General features: G+C 38.0%; 2 protein-coding genes across 7 annotated transcripts in view; one reads left to right on the forward strand and one right to left on the reverse strand.

Moving 5' to 3' along the window:
- The window catches only part of ubxn10 (UBX domain protein 10), a 265348-nt gene extending 261187 nt beyond the window's left edge, over nucleotides 1-4161 (forward strand). Inside the window, exons 2-3 of the mRNA XM_062052682.1 lie at nucleotides 3489-3594; nucleotides 3676-4161. Of these exons, the coding sequence (XP_061908666.1) occupies nucleotides 3684-4157 (474 nt within the window). The 5' untranslated portion in view covers nucleotides 3489-3594; nucleotides 3676-3683 and the 3' untranslated portion in view covers nucleotides 4158-4161. The remainder of the gene's footprint in view (nucleotides 1-3488; nucleotides 3595-3675) is intronic.
- A 2740-nt stretch (nucleotides 4162-6901) lies between these two features.
- The window catches only part of ddx19a (DEAD-box helicase 19a), a 28541-nt gene continuing 10647 nt past the window's right edge, over nucleotides 6902-24795 (reverse strand). For all 6 annotated transcript variants that reach the window (XM_062051933.1, XM_062051932.1, XM_062051931.1 and 3 more), the window contains exons 5-11: nucleotides 23561-23663; nucleotides 15628-15742; nucleotides 15387-15564; nucleotides 10024-10261; nucleotides 9498-9660; nucleotides 7353-7544; nucleotides 6902-7285 (exon numbers count right to left, since the gene is read on the reverse strand). In XM_062051933.1, the coding sequence (XP_061907917.1) occupies nucleotides 7224-7285; nucleotides 7353-7544; nucleotides 9498-9660; nucleotides 10024-10261; nucleotides 15387-15564; nucleotides 15628-15742; nucleotides 23561-23663 (1051 nt within the window). In that variant the 3' untranslated portion in view covers nucleotides 6902-7223. The remainder of the gene's footprint in view (nucleotides 7286-7352; nucleotides 7545-9497; nucleotides 9661-10023; nucleotides 10262-15386; nucleotides 15565-15627; nucleotides 15743-23560; nucleotides 23664-24795) is intronic.

Consider the following 24795-nt stretch of genomic DNA (forward strand, 5'->3'; position numbering starts at 1 on the left):
CTTAACATTGCAACACATGCCAATACGGCCGGGTTAACTTATAAAGTGCAATTTTAAAATTCCCGCCACACTTCCGGTTGAAAAACTCCTTTGGATATGATTTATGCGCGTGACGTCACAAAAGCAACGGAAGTGGTTGGACCCCATCGGACCCGATAGAAAAGCCTCTTGTTTTCTTCGACAAAATTCCACAGTATTCTGGACATCTGTGTTGGTGAAACTTTTGCAATTTGTTTAATGAACAATGGAGGCTGCAAAGAAGAACGTTGTAGGTGGGATCGATCGGTGTATTAGCGGCTAAGTACAATACTGTAATATCTGTGATATTTGCATTAGTGTACTGTGTCTTTAAGGGTTTGGGGAACACGCATGCGCGAGTGAGTTGGCGGAGAACTTGAGTGTGTGTGAGCGTGAGTTTTGGCTAACAGCAGCTCGTGTATGTGTGTGCGTTACTTTTTGAACTACAACCAGTTACCGCTTGTTAATAAAGCGATTGAGCAGCGCATCCTCGTCTGTGTGACTCCTCCACTGCGGGGCATTACAATACTCACAGCAACACAACAAGAACTACTTACTACTTCTGTGAGGTCCGGTTGCTAAGTTGCTAAATTAGCCTTAGCGTCGTTAGCAACAGCATTTTTAAGCCTTACCAGGCTGAGAATTTTTAACCGTGTAGTTACATGTACATGGTTTAATAGTATTTTTGGTCTTCTGTCTATCCTTCCAGTCAGGGGTTTATTTATTTTGTTTCTATCTTCATTTGAGAACGATGCTATCACGTTAGCTCAGTAGCTAAGTGTGTCAACGATGTATTGTCTTGGAGATAAAAGTCATTTTAAATGTCCATTTTGCGTGCTCGACTCTCATTTTCAAGAGGATATAGTATCCGAGGTGGTTTGAAATACAAATCCGTGATCCACAATAGAAAAAGGAGAGAGTGTGGAATCCAATGAGCCAGCTTGTACCTAAGTTACGGTCAGAGCGAAAAAAGATACGTCCATCACTGCCTCTCAAGTCTTTCACTGTAACGTTCCTCATCTACGAATCTTTCATCCTCGCTCAAATTAATGGGGTAATCGTCACTTTCTCGGTCCGAATCTCTCTCGCTCCATTGTAAACAATGGGGAATTGTGAGGAATACTAGCTCCTGTGACGTCACGCTACTTCCGGTACAGGCAAGGCTTTTTTTAATCAGCGAGCAAAAGTTGCGAACTTTATCGTCGATTTTCTCTACTAAATCCTTTCAGCAAAAATATGGCAATATCGCGAAATGATCAAGTATGACACATAGAATGGATCTGCTATTCCCGTTTAAATAAAAAAAAAAATCATTTCAGTAGGCCTTTAAGAAAAACCTTTCTCAACCAGCTATTGCAAGGAATTTAGGGATTTCACCATCTACGGTCCGTAATATCATCAAAAGGTTCAAAGAATCTGGAGAAATCACTGCACATAACATTGAATGCCCATGACCTTCGATCCCTCATTCAAAATTAGCTAAAAAGGTAGAAAAAAAATGTTGGCATGCTAACTTTAGCAAGAAAATAATATAAGAGACATTAACATACTTCCAAGTTAGCACCAAGTATCAAAAAATTCTTGTTTTTTTGCGTTAAACATACAAATTTTGCTAAAATTAAAATGTTTGCAATGGTATGCAAGGTAATATAAGACGTGTTAGCATACCTCCAAGATGGCACCAAGTATCAAAAACCATGATTTTCTAGGTTTAAAAATACACAATTTGCTAAAAAGGAAGAAAAAAAATGTTGGCATGCTAACTTTAGCAAGATAAGATAAGAGAATTTAACGTACTTACAAGTTGGCGCCAAGTATCAAAAAATTCTTAGTTTTTAGTGTTAAACATACAACATTAGCTAAAATGCTAACATAAAATGTTAGCAAGCTAATATAAGACGTGTTAGCATACCTCTAAGATGGCGCCAAGTATCAAAAACCATGATTTTTTTAGGTTTAAACATACACAATTTGCTAAAAAGGTAGAAAAAAAAAACGTTGGCATGCTAACTTTAGCAAGATAATAATATAAGAGACCTTAACATACTTCCAAGTTGGCGCCAAGTATCAAAAAATTCTTGGTTTTTAGTGTTAAACATACAAATTTTGCAAAAATGCTAACATTAAAATGTTAGCAAGGTAATATAAGACGTGTTAGCATACCTCCAAGATGGCACAAAGTATCAAAAACCATGATTTTTTAGGTTTAAAAATACACAATTTGCTAAAAAGGAAGAAAAAAAATGTTGGCATGCTAACTTTAGCAAGATAAGATAAGATAATTTAACATACTTACAAGTTGGCGCCAAGTATCAAAAAATTCTTAGTTTTTAGTGTTAAACATACAACATTAGCTTAAATGCTAACATAAAATGTTAGCAAGCTAATATAAGACGTGTTAGCATACCTCCAAGATGGCGCCAAGTATCAAAAACCATGATTTTTTTAGGTTTAAACATACACAATTTGCTAAAAAGGTAGAAAAAAAACCATTGGCATGCTAACTTTAGCAAGATAATAATATAAGAGACCTTAACATACTTCCAAGTTGGCGCCAAGTATCAAAAAATTATTGGTTTTTAGTGTTAAACATACAACATTAGCTAAAATGCTAACATAAAATGTTAGCAAGCTAATATAAGACATGTTAGCATACTTCCAAAATGGTGCCAAGTGTAAAAAAATTAATGATTTTTAGGGTTGAACATACAAAATTAGCTAAAACGCTAGCATAAAATGTTAGAAAACTAATATAAGATGTGTTAGCATACTTCCAAGATGGCGCTAAGTATCAAAAACCATGATTTTTTAGGTTTAAACATACAAAATTTGCTAAAATGCTAACATAAAATGTTAGCAAGCTAATATAAGACGTGTGAGCATACTTCCAAGATGGCGCCAAGTATCAAAAACCATGATTTTTTTAGGTTTAAACATACAAAACTTGCTAAAAAGCTATCAAAACTGTTAGCAAGATAATATAAGACATGTTAGCATACTTCCAAGATGGCGCCAAGTTTCAAAAACCATGATTTTTTTAGGTTTAAACACACAAAACTTGCTAAAAAGCTATCAAAACTGTTAGCGAGCTAATATAAGACACGTTAGCATACTTCCAAGATGGCGCCAAGTATAAAAAAACATAATTTTTTTAGGTTTAAACATACAAAATTTGCTAAAATGCTAACATAAAATGTTAGCGAGCTAATATAAGATGTGTTAGCATACTTCCAAGTTGGCGCCAAGTATCAAAAAATTATTGGTTTTTAGTGTTAAACATACAAAATTAGCTAAAATGCTAACATAGAATGTTAGCAAGCGAATATAGGACGCGTTAACATACTTCCAAGATGGCGCCAAGTATCAAAAACCATGATTTTTTTAGGTTTAAACATACAAAATTTGCTAAAAAGCTATCAAAACTTAGCATGCTACTCTAAAAAAAAAAAAAAAAATCTGCAATTTTGCAGGTTGGACACCGGAGGGCGCCACGGTGTAAAGGCCAGGCGGTTGTCATGGCAACAAAGCTGCCATGGTAACAGCAGTAACAGCGGACGAAAGCACTTCCTGTCCACAGTGAGAAGAAAGCGAAACCTTTTTCTTTTTCATGACTTGAAACCTCAAATCGTCCTTTTTGTTATTTATCCTTCTACGGAGTCCTTGCCATGGATCTAAGCAGACCCGAGTCCAAAACGGGTTCCAGCCTTGACCCGGGGACCGCCCGTGTGCCGCCGGCGTCCGCCAAGACCACCGCAGACCTCCAAGGCAGTTGCCCTCCCCCTCACGCCCCGGACCTGAACAAGTACAAGGTCCTCCCCGCCATCCCCAGGGGCCGCTCCGGGACTCGGAGTCCGCCTCCCCAGGAGGAAGTGAGGGCGGAGTCCTGGTGTGACGGCGGCACCTTGCTGCTCGCCGTCAGTGCGCCGTGCGGCGGGAGCTTCGAGCAGCACTTTGAGCCCTCCGACCCCCTGCGGGTGGTGAGGGACAGCGCCGAGGTCAGGTTCGGGACCCGCTACGGCGAGGTTTCCATAGCAACCATGGACGTGCCTCGCAGGAGCTTCAGAGACTTGGAGCGGACTCTGGTCCAGTGCGGAGTCCACGACAGATCAGTACTGTGCATCTTTTTAAGTCAACAATAGTCAACCACGCTTCCTTTTGGAAAGGACCCTTTCAAAATAAGATTATTTCTGTGAATAATCCCCTTTGGAAATGAGACTGATTTTACCTTGAAATGTTATTTGCCAAGAGTCCGTTTGCCAAGTTTCTACTCAACACTTCCATTAAAACAACATCTGACATAATACATCTTCTTTTGTTGGCTACATTTAATATGGAATATGTTTATTTAGTCCACATTTAATATGTAATATGTTTATTTAGTCTATATTTAAAATGGAATATGTTTATTTAGTCCACATTTAATATGATATATCTTTATTTAGTCCACATTTAATATGGAATATGTTTATTTAGTCCACATTTAATATGGAATAGGTTTATTAGTCGACATTTAAAATGGAATATGTTTATTTAGTCGACATTTAAAATGGAATATGTTTATTTAGTCCACATTTAATATGGAATATGTTTATTTAGTCCACATTTAATATGGAGTAGTTTTGATTAGTCAACATTTAATATGGAACAGGTTTAATTAGTCGACATTTAATATGGAATATGTTTATTTAGTCGACATTTATTATGGAATGTTTTAGTCCACATTTAATATGGAATATGTTTATTTAGTCGACATTTAATATGGAATAGTTTTAATTAGTCAACATTTAATATGGAATAGGTTTAATTAGTCGACATTTAATATGGAATATGTTTATTTAGTCCACATTTAATATGATATATCTTTAGTCCACATTTAATATGGAATATGTTTATTTAGTCCACATTTAATATGGAATATGTTTATTTAGAACCACATTTATTTTGGAATGTTTTAGTCGACATTTAATATGGAATATGTTTATTTAGTCCACATTTAATATGTAATATGTTTATTTAGACCACATTTATTATGGAATGTTTTAGTCCCCATTTAATATGGAATATGTTTATTTAGTCGACATTTATTATGGAATGTTTTAGTCCACATTTAATATGGAATATGTTTATTTAGTCGACATTTAATATGGAATAGTTTTAATTAGTCAACATTTAATATGGAATATGTTTATTTAGTCCACATTTAATATGATATATCTTTAGTCCACATTTAATATGGAATATGTTTATTTAGTCCACATTTAATATGATATATCTTTATTTAGTCCACATTTAATATGGAATAGGTTTATTTAGTCCACATTTAATATGGAATATGTTTATTTAGACCACATTTATTATGGAATGTTTTAGTCCCCATTTAATATGGAATATGTTTAATTAGTCGACATTTAATATGATATATCTTTATTTAGTCGACATTTAATATGGAATATGTTTAATTAGTCGACATTTAATATGATATATCTTTATTTAGTCGACATTTAATATGGAACATGTTTATTTAGTCCACATTTATTATGGAACGTTTTAGTCCACATTTAATATGGAATATGTTTATTTAGTCGACATTTAATATGGAATAGTTTTAATTAGTCGACATTTAATATGGAATATGTTTAATTAGTCGACATTTAATATGGAATATGTTTATTTAGTCCACATTTAATATGGAATAGGTTTAATTAGTCGACATTTAATATGGAATATGTTTATTTAGTCGACATTTAATATGGAATAGGTTTAATTAGTCGACATATAATATGGAATGGCTCGTTAATTAGTCAACATTTAATATGGAATATGTTTATTTAGTCGACATTTAATATGGAATATGTTTATTTAGTCGACATTTAATATGGAATATGTTTATTTAGTCCACATTTAATATGGAATAGGTTTAATTAGTCGACATTTAATATGGAATATGTTTATTTAGTCCACATTTAATATGGAATAGGTTTAATTAGTCGACATATAATATGGAATGGCTCGTTAATTAGTCAACATTTAATATGGAATATGTTTATTTAGTCGACATTTAATATGGAATATGTTTATTTAGTCGACATTTAATATGATATATCTTTATTTAGTCGACGTTTAATATGGAACATGTTTATTTAGTCCACATTTATTATGGAATGTTTATTTAGTCCACATTTAATATGGAATATGTTTATTTAGTCGACATTTAATATGGAATGGGTTTAATTAGTCGACGTTTAATATGGAATATGTTTATTTAGTCGACGTTTAATATGGAATATGTTTATTTAGTCGACATTTAATATGGAATAGGTTTAATTAGTCAACATTTAATATGGAATGGCTCGTTAATTAGTCGACATTTAATATGGAACATGTTTATTTAGTCCACATTTATTATGGAATGTTTATTTAGTCCACATTTAATATGGAATATGATTATTTAGTCGACATTTAATATGGAATGGGTTTAGTTAGTCGACAAATATTGTACATATTGAAATATTTTATATCTTTAAAAAAAATACATTATTAATTCATTATTTAATTTAATATAATATTTGTATTTATTTATTATTCATACTGTACATTTTTATTGAATAAATTTTTTTATTTGGTTTATTTTGTGAATTCAATATGTACAAATATTTTACATTTGTATTTACATTACATTTGTTACAGTTCTTGCTTTTTTAATGTGTGTGTAATTTTTTAAAATATATATAATACATTTGAAAAATTTTAACTTTTTGTATAATGCATGTATATTAAATGCTCACTAGTGAGTAAGTATATAAATCAGCTCCTGACACTGACTGCTGTGCCATTTGGCTGACTTATTCCAGTGTGTACACAAAGCACCAAAGGACAATGTAAATGTAATATAAGTTGTTTTACTGTCCTTGTAAACGGAGGACCATGCAGCTCACAGCAACAAATTCAAATAGGTCAAAGAAAGGAAGTAACCAGCACCACAGCAGTCTGAAACAGACTAAACATTATAAAGCACACGAGAACATGCAAAACAGGAAAGAAAATAACTGCAAAAACACAGCAAACAAAGTAGTAGTAATAATAACAGCTATTTGGTTCTTAGCTTCAGGTAAAGCAATGGAAAGTGCATCAAAGGAAACCTCCATACGTGTGCATAGTCAACGTGTAAACAATCAACCTGGATCAAAACGTCACTGAGTTTGTGTTCAGCTCAACTGTTTCTCCATCTCCTCAAAATTCAATGAGTCAAGCTTGAGGATTTTCCTGTCTGCAGGATGCGAGAAGACAAAAAGCTAATAACCATCTCTTCAGGTGGGAAAGAAAGAGGAACGTACCAAAGTGCGTCTCGATCTGCCTGATGACCTCCATGCCGTGCTGGCTGTCCACCATGTTGATGGCGACGCCTCGCCGGCCGAAGCGTCCCGTGCGGCCGATCCGGTGAAGGTAGGTCTCGTTGTCGGCGTTCCCGTCTTGGTCCACTGGGAGGTCAAAGTTGACCACCAGGGAGACCTGCTCTACGTCGATACCTGAGGGACAAACACCACATCAGCTGTCTTCGGTTCTTTGAAGGATAAAACGTGTGCACGTGTTTGGCTTTTTCCTCACACATCTCTTCATTCATTTTTTATTTCTGTTACCAAAAACTCAAATGTAATTGCAAGAGCGATTGCCATACTAAACCTACCTGGCCACCAGCGATTAAAATAGTCAGCTACACTATACACCAGCATGTGGCCCCAAAAAGTAACTGTGGGGGAGCGATCACATGAGTTGCCTACTGTGTGTGCATGTGCACACTAAATACAACTGTGGAGGAGCAATCACATGAGTTGCCTACTATGCGTGCATGTGCACACTAAATACAACTGTGGAGGAGCGATCACATGAGTTGCCTACTATGTGTGCATGTGCACACTAAATACAACTGTGGAGGAGCGATCACATGAGTTGCCTACTGTGTGTACATGTGCACACTAAATACAACTGTGGAGGAGCGATCACATGAGTTGCCTACTATGTGTGCATGTGCACACTAAACACAACTGTGGAGGAGCGATCACATGAGTTGCCTACTGTGCGTGTATGTGCACACTAAATACAACTGTGGAGGAGCAATCACATGAGTTGCCTACTATGCGTGCATGTGCACACTAAATACAACTGTGGAGGAGCGATCACATGAGTTGCTTACTATGCGTGCATGTGCACACTAAATACAACTGTGGAGGAGCGATCACATGAGTTGCCTACTGTGTGTGTATGTGCACACTAAATACAATTGTGGAGGAGCGATCACATGAGTTGCCTACTATGCGTGCATGTGCACACTAAATACAACTGTGGAGGAGCGATCACATGAGTTGCCTACTATGTGTGTATGTGCACACTAAATACAACTGTGGGGGAGCGATCACATGAGTTGCCTACTATGCGTGCATGTGCACACCAAATACAACTGTGGAGGAGCGATCACATGAGTTGCCTACTATGCGTGCATGTGCACACTAAATACAACTGTGGAGGAGCGATCACATGAGTTGCCTACTATGTGTGCATGTGCACACTAAATACAACTGTGGAGGAGCGATCACATGAGTTGCCTACAATGCGTGCATGTGCACACTAAATACTACTGTGGAGGAGCGATCACATGAGTTGCCTACTATGCGTGCATGTGCACACTAAATACAACTGTGGAGGAGCGATCACATGAGTTGCCTACAATGTGTGCATGTGCAGACTAAATACAACTGTGGAGGAGCGATCACATGAGTTGCTTACAATGCGTGCATGTGCACACTAAATACAACTGTGGAGGAGCGATCACATGAGTTGCCTACTATGCGTGCATGTGCACACTAAATACAACTGTGGAGGAGCGATCACATGAGTTGCCTACAATGTGTGCATGTGCAGACTAAATACAACTGTGGAGGAGCGATCACATGAGTTGCTTACAATGCGTGCATGTGCACACTAAATACAACTGTGGAGGAGCGATCACATGAGTTGCCTACTATGCGTGCATGTGCACACTAAATACAACTGTGGAGGAGCGATCACATGAGTTGCCTACTGTGTGTGCATATGCACACTAAATACAACTGTGGGGGAGCGATCACATGAATTGCCTACTCTGCGTGCATGTGCACACTATATACAACTGTGGAGGAGCGATCACATGAGTTGCCTACTATGCGTGCATGTGCACACTAAACACAACTGTGGAGGAGCGATCACATGAGTTGCCTACTATGCGTGCATGTGCACACTAAATACAACTGTGGAGGAGCGATCACATGAGTTGCCTACTCTGCATGCATGTGCACACTAAATACAACTGTGGGGGAGCGATCACATGAATTGCCTACTCTGCGTGCATGTGCACACTAAATACAACTGTGGAGGAGCGATCACATGAGTTGCCTACAATGTGTGCATGTGCAGACTAAATACAACGGTGCACTGGACCTTCTCACCTCTCGAGCAAACATTGGTGGTCACGAGAACTTTCTCACTGCCGCTCCTGAAGCGTTCGATGATGCAAGCTCTCTGCGTCACGGTCAATTCCCCGCTCAGCAGCGCCACCAAGTGGCCTTCTTTGGTCAGGTGAGCGGACAGCAAAGACGCCATCTTGCGAGTCTGCATTGGGAGAGAAATGTGACAGACATCTTTTGTCGTCATGTCAAATAGTGTGTACCAGTGTGCAGTAAGTGGACTGCAAACTACTGCCACATTCTGCACCCTGAGTAATGAGTTACACAGTGTACTTAATGAAGTGTACTTATTGGTCGTATTCCATTTGAGACTAAGCCTACATTTCGGTCAAATCAATAGTTTTGCCATGATGCTTTAGTGCCACTTTCCACACAGTATGGTTGATGCCAGTTTTCAAAGTATTTAAAATCAAACATTCGTAATAGTGTCCCTAGTGGCCTGGAATGCACATTACACTCCATCCGCTTGTTTTTTTCTAGAAGTGCACGGTTACCGTCCAGGACTTACCGCGCAGAAGATCATGGCCTGTGCCACGGTCATGCTACTGTAAAGGTCGCTTATGGCCCTGAACTTGTCCTCCTTGGATCTGCATAGCACGTAGAACTGCTTGATAGTGTCCAGTGTCTCCTCCTCGCGCCGCAGACGGATGAAGTTGGCCTCGGGGACGATCTTCTGGGCAAACTTCCACACCTCCTCCTCGAAAGTGGCCGAGAAGAAGAGCATCTGGCAGTCCTTTGGAAGCTGCCTGCGTGTGTGTTGAAGAAAGGGATGATTGACAACACTGCAGCGACAGAACCAATGTTATATTAGTATTTATTCCCTCGGTTTTGTCATATAATTTGTAATGAAATAGTCGAATAAAAAGGCTAAATAAATATCTTTAAAGACAAATCTTTGTGATTTGTTCAATATTAGTAATGACTAGGGTTGTACTGTACTAGTATAGTATCGCGGTACTAATGAATCAAAAACTGTACTATACTCTGTTTGAAAAGTACCGGTTCCCGGGCATGAGGGCGCGTCGTCACGTCATGACATTGCTGGTTTTACAAGCAGTGGAGCATGTTTGGCAGCGCACACACACAGAGTACTTACAAGCAGACAGTGGGTAGACAGAAAAGGAAGAACGGACACATTTTGGCCTAAAAACTAAAGATAAAGGTGTAGTTATAACACTGAAACGCCCTCAGGAAGAGGTGCTTTAAGACATGGCTAGCTAGTTAGCGGCTAACATCCATCCGCAGTCGCCAGTGTTTTCTAAATCACTAATCCTGGCCTCCATGGTGACAAAGTAAGTTTCTTACAAGTAACTGGAGGACGAGCAATAGCTAAATATGCTTCATACACACCGTAGGACAGGGGTGGGCAATTCATTTTTACCGGGGGCCGCATGAGCAACCCGAGCACTGCTGGAGGGCCACATCGACAATATTTCAATTAAATTTTGCTCAATATTATTTTTGATATATACACCGTAAGATAAATAATAATAATAATAATAATACTTTCATTTAACCTAACTTAACTTTGTACCAAAAGCACTGCTTTGGAAATCATTCGTACCCCTTTCAGAGATCACATTTACTTCCCCTTAAACATCCTCATGTTGCACAATGAAATGTAAGCATAGGATGAAGTGTGCATTCCTGTAACTTTCTCTAGTTACAGCATTCCATGATTAATATCAATAAATTAACATTAATAATAAATGACAGTAGAATAAGCACATGTATGACTGAGGAGTCATAGTGTAACTTTGTGTGGTGTTTGAGTTGTCCAACTTTTTGTGTGGCCATAAACGCACCAGTGGTTTAGTGGTATGCGTGTTGGTGACAGATGACAAGTTGGTTTTGGCCTGGTTTGTACAGCAGAAAATGACTAGTTTTTCGAGATAGAAGTTTTTTACTCATGTTTTTGGTGTGGTTATGGCCGAATATAAACAGTTTTGCTCAATAAAGTGATCGATATAATTCCTGTTCTCGAAGCATCTCGATAGACGTTACAATAATTGAACGGTGTTGACGAACACCGTTAGGGCCGCTTGTTGTCACTGTCACTCAGAGTTGCATTGCAAAATTACACAGAATAAATGTGTTTATTTTGTTTAGAATTCAGATGGGATTTGATTTGGTGCGCGGCATATATTTGCTGTGCGCAGAGGACGCTTGAGCAGTGCGCAATTGCGCAGGCGCGCACCTTAGAGGGAACGTTGCTTGGCAGTACATGTCTTGTTGAAAACACGGCACTCGTCATCAACTTTTCTCTTTTTAGCGTCTCGGGGGTAAACCGTGCATCACTTGTCGCTGTGCACCTTCACTCACAGGTTACACACGGACATACGCCCATAAATAACACTTTTCAAAATAAAAGCAGCACAGTTGTATTGCGCGCATGACATAGATGTTTTTTCAACTTTATTTTGTCATTTGTGATTGCAGCTGTTCACATTCACTCACAATCACGCACGCGCATACGTCCACACGGAAGTAATACAAATAACGCTTTTCAAAACAAAAGCAGCACCGTTGTATTGCACACTCGACATAGATACTTTTTTAAATTTATTTTGTAATTTATGATTGGCCTCACGCGGGTCGGACAGGGGTGCACAAAGGGCCGGATGTGGCCCGCGGGCCACAGAATGCCCAGGTCTGCCGTAGGAGGATACAATATCATCCAAAACTAATGTAAAGTATCAAAACAACAGAAGAAATAGTGATTATTACATTTTAACAGAAGTGTAGATAGAACATGTTAAAACAGAAAATATGCAGATTTTACCAGTAAATGAACAAGTGGATTAATAATATTTTTTTTACAGTTTGTCCCTCATAATTGTGACAAAATAATAGAATGATAAATGACACAATATGTGACTGCAAATGTCGGCAGACTAATTAGGAGCCTTTGTTTGTTTACCGGTACTTACTACTAAAAGACAAGTTGTCTTGTATGTTCACTATTTTATTTAAGGACTAAATTGTTCTTCGATTGCAATAAGAAACATATGTTTACTGTACACTAAGATTTTTTGTTAAAATAAAGCCAATAATGCCCTTTTTTGTGTTCCCCTTCATTTAGAAAAGTATCGAAAGGTATCGAAATACATTTTGGTACCGGTACCAAAATATTGGCATCGGGACAACCCTATTACATAACATCTTAAGCTCTATATATCCATTTTTGATAGTTTGTTTTTTTCTGGGCTATAAAAGAAAATCAAACAGCCTTATTTTCGTGCGTCATCAATTGTACACCCCGGCTTGACTTTAACATACATTTGATTGTTTGTAGTGTGAAGCGTGTATATTTCATGACATATTACAAAAATGTAACGGTATTCAATGTGACGATGGTACTCCCGTGAGAGTCCTTCAATGCGCGATTACATTTCTGCACACCCTGGATTCCTACACATGCGCAGATGCAGGGGGCGCCTCTGTAGCTCTTCGGCACCGCGGCTATCAAAGTGCTTGATTTGATATGCAGGTGACCACGTCTTGAAGCTCATCGAGAGAATGCCAAGAGTGGGCAAAGCAGTAATCAGAGCAAAGGGTGGTTATTTTGAAGAAACTGGAATATAAAACATGTTTTCAGTTATTTCACCTTTTTTTGTTAAAGGCCTACTGAAACGGTGGTTGTTTTTACAATGTGTAAACTGAAAAACAATATCACTGTTATTTTTACGATAATGTAACCTGTGCTACAAATCAATGTAAAATATATGGGGTGTTATGGGCAAGGAACAGAAGACTAGAGTTTCGACTCGGAGAGAGAAGGCAGAGACTGAATTGCGGTTTGCTTGGCACCCTGTCTTAAAGGCCTACTGAAATGATTTTTTAAAATTTAAACGGGGATAGCAGATCCATTCTATGTGTCATACTTGATCATTTTGCAATATTGCCATATTTTTGCTGAAAGGATTTAGTAGAGAACATTGACGATAAAGTTCGCAACTTTTGGTCGCTGATAAAAAAAGCCTTGCCTGTACCGGAAGTAGCGTGACGTCGCAGGTTGAAGGGCTCCTCACATTTCCCCATTGTTTACACCAGCAGCGAGAGCGATTCGGACCGAGAAAGCGACAATTACCCCATTAATTTGAGCGAGGATGAAAGATTTGTGAATGAGGAACGTGAGAGTGAAGGACTAGAGTGCAGTGCAGAACGTATCTTTTTTCGCTCTGACCGTAACTTAGGTACAAGGGTTCATTGGATTCCACACTTTCTCCTTTTTCTATTGTGGATCACGGATTTGTATTTTAAACCACCTCGGATACTATATCCTCTTCAAAATGAGAGTCGAGAACGCGAAATGGACATTCACAGTGACTTTTATCTCCACGACAATACATCGGTGAAGCACTTTAGCTACGGAGCTAACGTGATAGCATCGTGCTTAACTGCAGATAGAAACAAAAGAAATAAACCCCTGACTGGAAGGATAGACAGAAGATCAACAATACTACCAAACACTGGACCTGTAACCACACGGTTAATGCTGTGCCGCCTGTCGAAGCCTAGCAATGCTGTTGCTAACGACGCCATTGAAGCTAACTTAGCTACGGGACTTCGTCAGAGCTATGATAAAAACATTAGCGCTCCACCTACGCCAACCCTCATTTGCTCATAAACACCTGTGCTCACCTGCGTTCCAGCGATCGACGGCGCGACGAAGGACTTCATCCGATCATCGATGCGGTCAGCGCGTCTGCTATCCAACTCAAAGTCCTCCTGGTTGTGTTGCTGCAGCCGGCCGCTAATACACCGATCCCACCTACAGCTTTCTTCTTTGCAGTCTCCATTGTTCATTAAACAAATTGCAAAAGATTCACCAACACAGATGTCCAGAATACTGTGGAATTTTGCGATGAAAACAGAGCTGTTTGTATTGAGATACAATGTGTCCGAATACTTCCGTTTAGACCATTGACGTCACGCGCAAACATCATCATACCTAGACGTTTTCAAGCGGAAGTTTCCCGGGAAATTTAAAATTGCACTTTATAAGTTAACCCGGCCGTATTGGCATGTGTTGCAATGTTAAGATTTCATCATTGATTAAGATTAAAGATTAAAGTACCAATGATTGTCACACACACACTAGATGTGGCGAAATTTGTCCTCTGCATTTGTCCCATCCCCTTGGGGAGCAGTGGGCAGCAGCGGCGCCGCGCCCGGGAATCATTTTGGTGATTTAACATATATAAACTATCAGACTGCGTGGTCGGTAGTAGTGGGTTTCAGTAGGCCTTTAAAGTACATAACTCCACATGTGTTCATTCATAGTTTTGATGTGACATAGTGATGAAAATAACGAAAACCCATTGAATGAGGTGTGTCCAAACTTTTGGCCTGTACTGTATATACCACTGGTATTACAACAATATAATGAATTGCATCACTGACTGAGTCAACATGCTCCAGGATGTGCGATGTTCAAGAAACCAGAATGGCGATTGGATTTCAGGCAATGAAACCCTTTTAGAACGTTCTCACAGATGATCCCCACCTTAATATTGCCAGATGGCCGTCGGTGGGTATTTCACGGATATATTAAAGGGCGTCCACACTGCAGACGTGCTTCCTCCTCACGTCATCACAACACCTGGTTTCGGCAGGGTCTTTTGGCCGAAAATGGCCCTTGTTTGCATGTGTTGCCAAACGTGTTGTGCATCACTAAAATGCAATATCCTTCCTGATGTCATTGCAAAGAAGGGTACCACAGGTGCAACACGCATGACTCAGCTGGGTTGCCATAGCAACATGTTAAAGCTCATAGAGAGGGGTTTTAATGATAAAGGTTATGGAAAACTAAATGGTGTTTATTATTAGTTTGATGTACATGTTTAATTATATGGATACTTCTTGTACCTGTGGATGCGGAAGCTCTGGTCGCGATGACCCTGCCTGTTGATCATCACGTCTGCCTCGTCCAGCACGAACATGCTGATCTTTTTGGGCTCGATTAACTTCAGCTTGGTGCACCAGTCCAGGACGGTGCCTGGCGTTCCCACCACAATCTGCTCCTGCAACTTACTGCCTCGGTTCGCTGGGCGGAAAGGCAGTCACGTGGGTGATTCGTCAGCTGGCAGCGCGGCGGCGACCTTCTTACCTCGGTTGCTGTGGATACCGTATGCCAGCTTTATGTCGGGGTAGCGTTTGCCCATCTGCTCGATCCCCTGACCGATCTGCACGGCCAGCTCGAACGTCGGCGCGACACAAAGAGCCTGAAAAGCGGGGAATGCAACTTTGGTGAGCCCTATCAAGAGGTGAGGGAGGGATGGGTCTCGTTAACTGATACTGCGGCCAAATCGGAACTTTTAAAGCAATGTTAACAATTCTGGTGATTAAAAAAAAAATAAAAAAAATTTCTGTAAAAAAAAATAAAAAAATGGTGATATCCATCCATTTTCTACCGCTTATTAGTTAAAATAGTAACATATTTTTCCGGACTATAAGGTGCACTTAAAATTCTTTAATTTTCCTCAAAACTAGACAGTGCGCCTTATGACCCGGTGAGCCTAATGTACGGAATAATATTGGTTGTGCTTACCGACCTCGAAGCAATTTTATTTGGTGCATGGTGTAATGATAAGTGTGACCAGTAGATGGCAGTCACACATACAAGATACGTGTAGACTGCAATATGATGGCAGTCACACATCATATGACTCAAGTAAACAACACCAACATTTTATATGTTCCATTGAAAATATAGAACATTACACACGGTGCACAAAAATCTATCAAAATGTTTTAGTACGACTTTGGTAAGCACCGCTTGATGGATTGTACTGTGCTTCAACATACGAGTATTATTATGGTGTGTGTATAAGGTAAGACATTATCTGGCGTTTTGTTTCGCAATATTATGCAAAAGCAACTTTTCTTACCTTCTGGTACCTGCTGATCTGTATTTGGGATCTGCATAAGTCCTGAAAATTTGCGCAACTCCACCTTTGTAGTCCGTGGCGACACCATAGTCGATAAGCTTCTTTTTCTCTATCGTCTTGTTATGGGACATTCATCCTCCGCTGTTGCCATTTGTAATATAAAGTAGTGTAAAGTTCTTACTTATATATGTCAGTAGACTCGCCATGAAAACGCTAAAACATACCGGTCTAGTGAGTTTACATTACCGTATTTTTCGGACTATAAGTCACAGTTTTTTTTCATAGTTTGGCCGGGGGTGCGACTTATACTCAGGAGCGACTTGTGTAATATTATTAACACATTAGCGTAAAATTTCAAATAATATTATTTAGCTCATTCACGTAAGAGACTAGATGATTTCATGGGATTTAGCGATTAGGAGTGACAGATTGTTTGGTAAACGTATAGCATGTTCTATATGTTATAGTTATTTGAATGACTCTTACCATAATATGTTACGTTAACATACCAGGCACGTTCTCAGTTGGTTATTTATGCGTCATATAACGTACACTTATTATATTGTTGTTCACTATTCTTTATTTATTTTAAATTGCCTTTCAAATATCTATTCTTGGTGTTGGGTTTTATCAAATAAATTTCCCCAAAAAATGCGACTTATACTCCAGTGCGGCTTATATATGTTTTTTTCCTTCTTTATTATGCATTTTCGTCCAGTGCGACTTATACTCCGGGGCCACTTATACTCCCAAAAAATACGGTAGTCACCCACGGAACTTTAGTTATTAGAGAGTTCCGGTCGGACGGTTTTTCACGGGAGACATTTCCGGCCTTGTTGTTGTGCTAGTGAGCCACGGATGCTGTTCCGTTATTGATTGAAGTCTGAATGTCATTAAAACAGTTAGCTCCATCTTTTGACACTTCTTCCACTACCATCCTTGCACGCTACACCGCTACAACAAAGATGATCGGGAGAAGACGCTATCGAAGGTGAGCCACGTAATAAAACGATGCATCCTGAAGCGACTGTCAGAAAGCGGCTTGAATATAATCTGTAAAACATAACCTATGCAACATTTTGACCAAATAACCACCATTACATGTTATGTAGACCACAAGGAAGTCTTTTACATTAAAAAATATATATATAATGACTACTATTATGCGCCTTATAATCCGGTGCGCCTTCTGTATGAAAAAAGACCTGACGAGACTTGCTCATCGAAGAGTGCGCCTTATAATCCGGAAAATACGGTAATTTAAATACTTCACTATTGTAAATAAAAAAGGTTTAACAATATGGAATAAAATCTACGAGCCAAAATCAGCAGTAGGGGTGTCAAGAGATCTCGCCAGATTAAAATGTGACGATATTTCCCCATATGAGAAAAACGGTCTGGCGGGCAGAACGCAGTCAGAAATAAAAGTTTTTCAAATTAATATTCAGAAGCATTGGAGCGAAGATTGGAACAGCACTTCGAGTGCTTTGCACGCACGTCCAACCGGGAGCTAGCAAACTGAGGCAGCAACGCGTTCCAACACGGCACGTACTGTATGTCCAAGCAGGCTGAACTGTCAATCGTGGATGCCAAGACGCGACAGAGGATTGCTTCCCCGGTCAGCAAGAAGCCACTGTGAACAGCTCACAGATAAAACTATACAGTGGAATCGTTCAAACATACACCTGACCCAGCAAAGCTCCTCAAAAAAGACATTTGATTACATTTACTTTATTTCAACTTTTACAATTTGTCATTATACAGCTCATGCATTTCAAAGTGCACTTGCATTGATGAGGGACCCAGCCAGTATAATCATAATCATAGTAGTTTTCTTAAAAGGAATTCTGGACCACATTGACCACCCCTGGCCCCCAACACCTGCCAGTTAGGGGCCCCTGGAATTGACCCCACTCGGCACCCCTATTTAAAAGGGGAATTGCACTTTTGTTTTTTTTAAAATGTTGCCTACCATTCACAATCCTTATGTAAGACAAGCATACACGTTTATTTTTCTATGCATTCTAACCATTAAATAAATGCGCTCAAAAGTCCGCTTACAATGCAGCCTAAGGGAGTCGCTTTATTCTAACTATAAATGTTTTATATACACGCTGTAATATATATGTAATGCAGCACATTCATAACAATATGTAATATGTACAATTAGGGCTGGGCGATATGGCCTTTTATTAATATCTCAATATTTTTGGGCCATGTCACGATACATGATATATATCTCGATATTTTGCCTTAGCCTTGAATGAACACGTGATGCATATAATCACAGCAGTATGATGATTCTATGTGTCTACATTAAAACATTCTTGTTCATACTGCATCAATATATGCTCATTTTAAACTTTCATGCAGAGAGGTAAACCACAATTAAGTCAATTTACCAAAACTGTATTTATTAAACAGTTATTAAGCAGTGGCACAAACATTCATGTCATTTCAAAACAAAAAGTGCAAGATTGTCAGAGACATTTTAAAACAAGCTATTAGTGCACTTTTGTGCATGATGTCACTAAGATGACATATCAAAACAACACTAAATTAAAGTGCACTTTTTGTACAGAACGCCACTACAATAGTTTAAAACAAATAAAGTGCACTTTTGTGCATGATGTCACACAAGATATTTCAATAAGTGTCAAATAAAAATGAGCTGCATAATAGGAAATCAAATAGTGTATGTCCTTCACTATGTGGTAGGTTCCTGCGGACGTTATCTCCTTCTGTTGTTGACTGTTTTTTTCATACGGTGTTGATGTGGAAATGGTTACTTCGGCATTGTGTTGGTGTGGCACCGAACGGAGATGTTGACATGCGGAGTTTCAAGCACTCGTCATTCTCTAGCAGGTGACTTTTCAAATGATGCTACATTAGTAGAGCTGCTACTTTTTGTACGCTTTTGCCACATACTTGACATATTACGGTTGTCTGTTCAACATATTCCCGCTTGAAGCCAAACCACCGCCAGACGATGGACCCCTTGCTGCTTTTCTTGGGAAATAATTATTTCTTCATTTGTTACCAGATTCGCATCTTCTTTCTCTTGTATTACCACTCGCACCGCACTGTTAGCGTCACAGCTAATGTTACCATGCCGCTACCTCTCTACTCCGCGAGGGCGTATACGTATGTAAGAAGGTGCGCTTGTTTTACGTCTCTGTGAGGAGACAAGAGTGGGAAGAGCCTGCAGTGTAATGCCCGCAGCTAAAAGCAACTGCGTGAGAACGTATACTGGAATATCACAATTCTGTCATTTTTTATATCGCATAGAGACAAACCCGCGATATATCGATATATTGCCCAGCCCTATGTACAATATACACACTGCAATTATATATGTAATGTAGTAACAGACACCTTCATAACAATATGTCATATGTACAAAATACACACTGCAAGTATATATATAATGTAGTAACAGACACCATAACAATATGTAATATGTACAATATACACACTGCAAGTATATATATAATGTAGTAACAGACACCTTCATAACATGTAATATGTACAAAATACACATTGCAAGCATATATATAATGTAGTAACAGACACCTTCATAACAATATGTAATATTTACAATATACACACTGCAAGTATAAACAGTGTATAATGTAGTAACAAACACCTTCATAACAATATGTCATATGTTTTATGTACACACTGCAAGTATATACTGTATATAATGTAGTAACAGACACTTTCATAACAATATGTAATATGTACAATATACACACTGCAAGTATATATATAATGTAGTAACAGGCACATTCATAACAATATTTAATCAATATACACGCTGTAAGTATATATGTAATGTAATAACAGACACCTTCATAACAATATGTAATATGTACAATATACACACTGCAAGTATATATATATATATATATATATATATATATATATATATATATATATTAGGGCTGCAACTAACGATTAATTTGATAATCGATTAATCTGTCGATTATTACTTCGATTAATCGATTAATAATCGGATAAAAGAGACAAACTACATTTCTATCCTTTCCAGTATTTTATTGAAAAAAAAAACATCATACTGGCACCATAATTATTTTGATTATTGTTGCTCTGCTGTTTGTACATGTTGCAGTTTATAAATAAAGGTTTATTTTTTTTAAAAAAAGCCTCTGCGCATGCGCATAGCATAGATCCAACGAATCGATGACTAAATTAATCGGCAACTATTTTTATAATCGATTTAATCGATTAGTTGTTGCAGCCCTAATATATATATATATATATATATATATATATATATATATATATATATATATATATATATATATATATATATACATATAACGTAGTAACAGAAATCTTCATAACAATATGTAATATGTACAATATACACGCTGTAAGTATATATGTAATGTAGTAACAGGCACATTCATAACAATATGTACAATATACACACTGCAAGTATATACATAATGTAGTAACAGACACCTTCACAATATGTAATATGTACAATATACACACAGCAAGTATATATATATATATATATATATATATATATATATATATATATATATATATATATATATATATAATGTAGTAACAGACACCTTCATGACAATATGTAATATGAACAATATATACACTGCAAGTATATATACATGTATATATATTTATATATATATAATGTAGTAACAGACACCTTCATAACAATATGTAATATGTTTTATATACACACTGCAAGTATACATATAATGTAGTAACAGCCACCTTTATAATATGTAATATGTACAATATACACACTTCAAGTATATAAATAATGTAGTAACAGACCCCATAACAATATGTAATATGTACAATATACACTGCAAGTATATATGTAATGTAGTAACAGGCACATTCATAACATGATTGACCTATTTTGTTCATTTTAAGCATACAGCGTATTCATTTAAAAAACGCAACACGTTTGCTTTTTTCTTCAACATCATTGAATATAACTCACTGCAGACTTCATGAGAGCCAACAAACATAATAAAACATCAATTACTGTATAATGTCTGCGGTCACTGGGATGCCGACTGCTAGGATGTTGATATATTCCCGTTTAGATGAAGAATGACTCATAATCCTCGCGAAGAAAAAAGGGGTAGAACAAAGTGCAGACCAAGCGTCTTTTCGTGTCTTTCTCGCTATTACCGGGTCTAAATTGGATGTCAAAGTTGACTATCTTGTTGGATTATGTCCTCATCCTTCTATTTAACAGGTGAGAGGCATTTTTTATTATCTAGAACAGGGGTCACCAACGCGGTGCCCACGGGCACCAGGTAGCCCGTAAGGACCAGATGAGTAGCCCGCTGGCCTGTTCTGAAAATAGCTCAAATAGCAGCACTTACCAGTGAGCTGCCTCTATTTTTTAAATTTTATTTATTTACTATCAAGCTGGTCTCGCTTTGCTCAACATTTTTAATTCTAAGAGAGACAAAACTCAAATGGAATTTGAAAATCCAAGAAAATATTTTAAAGACTAGGTCTTCACTGACTGACAAAGAAACAGATAACAGATTTGGTGTCCAGTTCAAAGTGTGACATGATTTATTTAAAAATTTGAGAGTTGACTTTTGTATTATACATGAGTTATTTGTACAAACATGGTGCAAAGTAATTCATGATTTGTTAAAAAATGTTAGTGGCTAGCTAGTTAAAATGGGATATTGTGATTTCACAAGACTGTCTTAGAAGTGATCATTTGAAAATGTTCAATTTGAAAAATGTGCACTTAGAGAAAATATAAAAATAAAGTGTTGCATATTGATATTTATCTGTTTCTATATATATTTATTGTGAGAAATCATTAAGATGATCAGTGTTTCCACAAAGATAAATATCATTAATTATTAATAATAACATAGAGTTAAAGGTAAATTGAGCAAATTGGCTATTTCTGGCAATGTATTTAAGTGTGTATCAAACTGGTAGCCCTTCGCATTAATCAGTACCCAAGAAGTAGCTAAATAATAAATAAATGATAAAGGGGTTATACTTGTATAGCGCTTTTCTACCTTCAAGGTACTCAAAGCGCTTTGACACTATTTCCACATTCACCCATTCACACACACATTCACACACTGATGGCGGGAGCTGCCATGCAAGGCGCTAACCAGCACCCATCAGGAGCAAGGGTGAAGTGTCTTGCCCAAGGACACAACGGACGTGACTAGGATGGTAGAAGGTGGGGATTGAACCCCAGTAACCAGCAACACTCCGATTGCTGGCACGGCCACTCTACCAACTTCGCCACGCCGTCCCTAGCTCTTGGTTTCAAAAAGGTTGGTGACCCCTGATCTAGAATAAACTTTCAAGAGCTCAAAGGCGAGAAAGCAGCTCACCAGCCGATGATTTCAACATAGCCACACAAGCTTGTTGCCTCTCTGTGATCACGGCGCTGCTATAGTTTGTCTATGTTAGCGCTTATAATAACAATATCACTAATACTTGTTAATAATCAAGTCACCAAATGTAAATAGAGTATTGTTGGCACTTTTTGGATGTTTTTAAGAGGGCTTTATGGGCGGAATAAAGGACCTCACATTTTCTTTATTAACGAGTTATTATGCACAAAAAAATATATTCGTCGTCTTGTCTTTCTGTGAACGATTGTGAAATTCGCAAAAAAAGTGCAGTTCCCGTTTATAATGATTTTTTAGATCTCATCTCGTTCTCATGAACCCAATATATTGTATTGTCACACCCCTACAGAAAACAGGGAATGTGCACAAAACTTGTTTTTGTGAGCAATCTTTCTGAGACCAATATTTTGTGACGCTTTTGTTGTGAAAGCCAGAAGTGTTTTGTTAGTATTTGGGGTCTTGACAGAGTCGGTTTAAAAAAAAAAAAAAATTCTGCTTGCCGTCCTTTCTCCAGTGGTCATCTTACCAAACCCTCCGCCGCACTTGTGTTGTGATTTAATTTTCAGAATTCTGAGGTTTGTGAATGCATCTTGCTCGCATGTTTGATCTTAAGACTGCGGTTGGCGTGTTAAGGTCGACTCTGTGTGCCTTTGTCGGTGCCACTGCTTTCATTTAGCACCGGAATGAGGCACTGATAGCTGCCCTACTTGCGTACCTGTCCCAAGCGGCAGGTCACATGGCCTACCTGAACCCACTTGTGGGCGGGGTTGACGTGGCTGAGCATGGCCAGGGAAAAAGCTGCAGTTTTTCCCGTACCAGACTGCGACTGGGCGATGAGATTCTGAGGTCTGGAAAAAAAGAATAGAGAAAAGTTGTTTTTTCTTCTTTCCCAACATTCTAATCAAGTGCAAACTGAGCTTTGAACTATTTCAAAGCTTCTGGAAAATACCAGCTACACTAAAAGATGTTACTTTTTTAGTGGCGGTCTTTTCCTGAAATGACTTTTTAAAGCTGCAACTTTTGCTTTGATTTACATCTTCTTTAATACAAACCACACTGTTCCTGATCCTAGACAGGGAAGACATTTAGTCAGAAAACATTTGGACTTTGGACACCTTACGATTCAATTAGGATTTAGGTGCTACGATTCCATTACAAATCCATTCTTTACAAGACACTTGTGCAATTACTGTGATCCACTTTTTTTCTTGGTGTGCAAAACGGGCGTCAAAATAGTGTTTTTGCTTTATTATTTGTACACGGTGCCATTGTTTAGTGGGCAATAAGCAGGACTCAAATTTGAACTTTTTAAGGTCAAGGCAAGTGTTGCCTAAAAAAGGAGGGTTCATATTTTAGGGCACCAAAGCAAGTTGGAAGGGCACTAAGGCAAACATTATTTTCTTTCAAGGCAGGGGCTTCAAAGCATGCATATATACTGTATATATATATATATATATATATATATATATACACATATATATACACACACAGTTATACATAAACATTTTGAAAGATGGCACCTGATGGCTATAAGACGTAACTGCACTTTTTGTCCATATAGATCAGGGGTCGGGAACCTTTTTGACTGAGGGAGCCATGAAAGCCAAATATTTTAAAATGTATTTCCGTGAGAGCCATATAATATTCTTTAACACTGAATACAACTAAGTGCGTGCATTTTTAAGTAAGACCAACTTTTTTAGAGTATAATAAGTATATTTTTCTTTTTAATAACATTGTTATTCTGAAGGTAACCAATAATAAATCAAATACTTCTTACCATTAATGCTGCATGGTTTTTCTGATGGCTTTGTAGTCTGGTTGATACGTGGTTATTTTTAACACTGTGATGACCAGCGGAATTATTCATTACTTATCGTGTTAAGCAATGTCAGCTAGGATTTATCTGAGAGCCAGATGCAGTCATCAAAAGAGCCACATCTGGCTCTAGAGCCATAGGTTCCCTACCCCGGATATAGA

This window comes from Entelurus aequoreus, linkage group LG07 (genome assembly GCF_033978785.1).
Source record: "Entelurus aequoreus isolate RoL-2023_Sb linkage group LG07, RoL_Eaeq_v1.1, whole genome shotgun sequence".
NCBI lineage: Eukaryota > Metazoa > Chordata > Actinopteri > Syngnathiformes > Syngnathidae > Entelurus > Entelurus aequoreus.